This window comes from Micropterus dolomieu, linkage group LG19, assembly GCF_021292245.1.
Source record: "Micropterus dolomieu isolate WLL.071019.BEF.003 ecotype Adirondacks linkage group LG19, ASM2129224v1, whole genome shotgun sequence".
NCBI lineage: Eukaryota > Metazoa > Chordata > Actinopteri > Centrarchiformes > Centrarchidae > Micropterus > Micropterus dolomieu.
In genome coordinates this window covers 12009657-12013512 of record NC_060168.1, presented here as the reverse complement: position 1 = coordinate 12013512, position 3856 = coordinate 12009657, and the positions used below count along the sequence as shown (strand labels likewise).

At 38.0% G+C, this 3856-nt stretch overlaps 1 protein-coding gene across 1 annotated transcript in view; it reads left to right on the top strand.

Annotated features, from left to right (window-relative positions):
- Positions 1-1602: 1602 nt before the first annotated feature.
- ctnna1 (catenin (cadherin-associated protein), alpha 1) overlaps positions 1603-3856 on the top strand; it is a gene marked incomplete at its 5' end in the record, with an annotated part of 84895 nt that continues 82641 nt past the window's right edge. The window contains 2 exon segments of the mRNA XM_046030179.1: positions 1603-1769; positions 2541-2660. Coding sequence (XP_045886135.1) covers positions 1603-1769; positions 2541-2660 — 287 coding nt within the window.

Below are 3856 nucleotides of genomic sequence, written 5' to 3'. Positions count from 1 at the left end.
GTTTTGTGGTTACTTGAGTCAATGCCAGCACACACTGGGTAGAAGGGGAAGTACTCCTTCTATCATAGCACATCCTTGTAAGCAGAGTTGGCAAAACAATAGAGTTGTTCTCTATTTAAATAATTATCATAGAAAAAGTATTTAGCAAGATGGTAACAACTGATGCTCATGAACTGCTGCTAAATTAGTTTTCAGTTGTCTGTTTTCCAGAGCACACCTCATCGCTGTAAGAAAATGATTCATGTTGCTGCTTGTCTGTTTTTGCTTCAGTCTCTAGAGCTGTTCCACATCATAGGAAAGTGGACAAGTGCTCGTGTTTTTGCTGGTTTTGGATTGCTAATTTGGACACGGCTGTTAAAAGGCATTTTTTTAAGACTTTGAATTTGGCTGTGTCTCCACTGAAGTGAACTATTTCAAGATTTACTGTCTTGTTCATAATGTGAGCCTGCAAAGTCTATTTGTGTGCCCAGTCAACTGTGTAGGCCAATCCAATGTAGGACAAAGCGTGGTGCTGGACAAACCAGACAGTGGCCCTTTGTCTTTGTTCTCGACCCTTTTCAATTTTTTTTTTTTTTTTTTTTTTTAAGGCTGTGTGTGCATGTCAGTGTGCAAGCGGAAATTATTACTGGACATTGAAGAGATGTGTGTGTGTATGTGTGAGTGTATCTTTGTCACTTTGTGTGACATGTACTGACATTAAGCAGGCAAGGAAAATGCGTCAGACTGTTGCCCTTCTCTCGCAAACTACTTCTACCTCTACTACAACTATAGGCGAATACTATTACTACTAATAAAACAGATTTTACACAGGAGAATTTTTTTCTGATTTAATGGATAACAGAGGAAGCCAGTTTAATGCTGAAATGGAAATTAAACCTTAAGTGAGTCTTCTGAAATAAAGAGTTCAATCTTGACGTCCCGACGAGTTTTATTCTTTGCAAAGGGTCAGATACACATACTGAGTGCAGAATGTAAGACAAACAGCCTGTGAAGAAACAGGTGACTTTAAATTACGCAGCTGTCTTAGGGAGGAAGGGAGTAGGGACCAACTGCCCTGAGTTGAAGGCCTATCAAGGACAGTCAGATAAGAAAACTCTCTAATGAGCTTTTTTCCCATGGGAACCTTCACCCAACTGCAACCTGATAAAATAATCAAAAACCACACAGTGAAACATTGGTCTACAATAATGCAATAAGCATCCAAAGTAATACAGTAAACACAGTAAAATATCAAATGTCCATCACAATGCATTGAAAAACAATTATTTAATGTGATTTTGCAATAAACTGATATGTAGTTTGTGTGTCTTATCAATATTACAATCTGTTTGTGAGGAGTATGCCCAGGTAATTGAAATTTTAACAGATATGTAGTTTCATATTTGTTCTTTTATGATTGCAAAAGATGGGACAACGCATTTCTTGCCACAGACGATAAGCGATTAAGTACACATTTTAGCTCTATGAAACCTTAGCTTAGGTTTTCAGGTAGTAGTTCAAAACAGCTGGTATTTTTGAACAGTTACTGGTTCAAAGGTCTTCTTTTTTCAGTTTAAACTTTGGTGTAACAGGAGATGTTTTGTTTTTGTCACTTATTCTTAGGTGACTCGATGCGGCAGGCTTCTGGAGAATTTGCAGAAGACCCCTGCTCATCTGTGAAGAGGGGCAATATGGTTCGTGCTGCCAGAGCCCTCCTGTCTGCAGTCACACATCTCTTGGTGCTGGCAGACATGTCTGATGTCTACAAACTTCTACTGCAACTTAAACTGGTGAGAGAGTTACGTTCTTCTGAATATTATACATTACAAACTAGGTAAATTTGAACTTTCTTAAATTTAATTATTCCGCTCATTTACAAAGCCTTACTTCTCTATTTTCTTTATCAAGAAGAGTGTTACCAACTGATTACCTATTTTGAGCAATGAAATTGATACTAGGAATTAATTTGATTAAAGCATGGGCTAGAGTAAATCAATTCACCCAGTACTGAAAGTTTACATGAGTTATCTAATAATGTACAGAAAGACTTATTTGTTAGTTAGTAGACATACTTTTTGCCACGATGTGACCAGAAATGGTCAATCTCTCACTTAGGGATACTACAGAGCCAGGGGAGGTTGGGCCCTACGGGAGTGTAAATAATGAAGTAAAATTAAATGGGCCAGATTTTTGGAATAGCTGTTCCATGTCACAGCAATTAGCCCAAATGTCCATGCTTGTCTTGCCTGGAGAAGGAAGGTGGTATTAACTACTTTTTCTATTAATTTAATTCATAAACTAAACGTAAATGTATCACAAAAAAAACTAAAAAAACTTTCATTGTTTATTTAATTCCAGCCAGCTGGACTTTTCACATTTGGAAACTTAAGCTTACAAGCTACTGCTAATTAAAATCACAGCTTGATTTGATTGCAATTTTGAAAATTGCTGTTTGAAATCTCGATGTGTTCTGCCCGAGCATACACCTGGACATTATAAAACTAACATTTACAGTAAAAGTTTTGAAGTATTGTCTAACTTTTTTCATCAACCTGGCTCAGGTGGAGGACAATCTGGTGAAAGTGCGCAATGCAGGAACAGAGCAGGACCTTGGAATCCAGTATAAGGCCTTGAAACCAGAAGTGGACAAGCTGAATCTTATGGCTGCCAAGAGACAGCAGGTAATGTACAGTTAGCAAAAAAGAGAGACAAGGTCAGATTGTGGGAGCAGAGGAGTCTGCTGGGTCTTTATTGGGTTGGGAGGTTATGAGGTGTTTGTAGTCTTGTCACTCATAACAAAACATGCTCTCAACCCACCAAGCAAATAATCAGTAAAACAATTGGAGGAAGTAAGCAAGAGGAAGAGTGCCTCATGCTTTAGCTGGGTGATTAGATGCAGTAAGCATGAACAAATCTTCTTATTACCAATTGCAGTGAAGAGGGCTGGGAGTGTAAGAAAAAAGCATAAAGGCGACTGTAAATGTGACAAAACCCATTTCCTTGTGATGAGACATGGCACATCGTTTTTCTCCGCTTTAGTGTAAGTGGCAGTCAACAGTGAACTGCATTTTCCACTTGAAACAACATTGTAAGGTTCTTGGTGCAGATCCAGTAGATGCACAAACCTGCTAATTACTGGAAATTAAGAAAGCTTAATGAATAGTGTTTTTTTATTTTGAGATTATATTCCCTTTTATTTCACCCTTATTTGCCAAGATTGTCATCATGCTAACTACAAACGAAGTAAGTTTAAGTAATTTTTAAGCTATCCTTCATGCTGGCCTGAGGAATACATACTGAATGACAGCCACTGTGGATAGTGGTAGGATTTAAATGTTTGTTAGATTTACACAATACTTGCCACCAACATCATAAATTTAGATTATTGACTGAATGACTTAATTACCTCAAATGTTGAGTATGCAAACTCATCTTTAGCATCACTTTAAAGAGACCATTATAAATGGATAACATCGGATCAACATTTATTTTCAATAAAAACACTATCATCATACTGTCCCTACACCTCGTCATCACCCCTGTTTTTAAAACCCTCCTTACTATGATCACTACGTAGTGTGTTTGACGCGGGAGGTAAAGAGATATCGACAGACTGACCACCGTTCAGTGTAGCAGGAACTGGTAATCGTAGGTAACCAGCCATGAGCATCTACGGACAGACTCTCCACATACGTGCTGGAAACAAAGTCCACTGGAGCTTTGATAGTCCCTAAAAGCACATTCATGGCCCTTTATGTAAGAGATTCATTACATAGCCCAAGCCCTGCTGTTCATCATGTTAATGTCAGCGGCTGCAGTTAGCCGATGTTCTGATATTTAAACTTGTTTGTTTGTCATTATTTTTTGTTTTGAGATA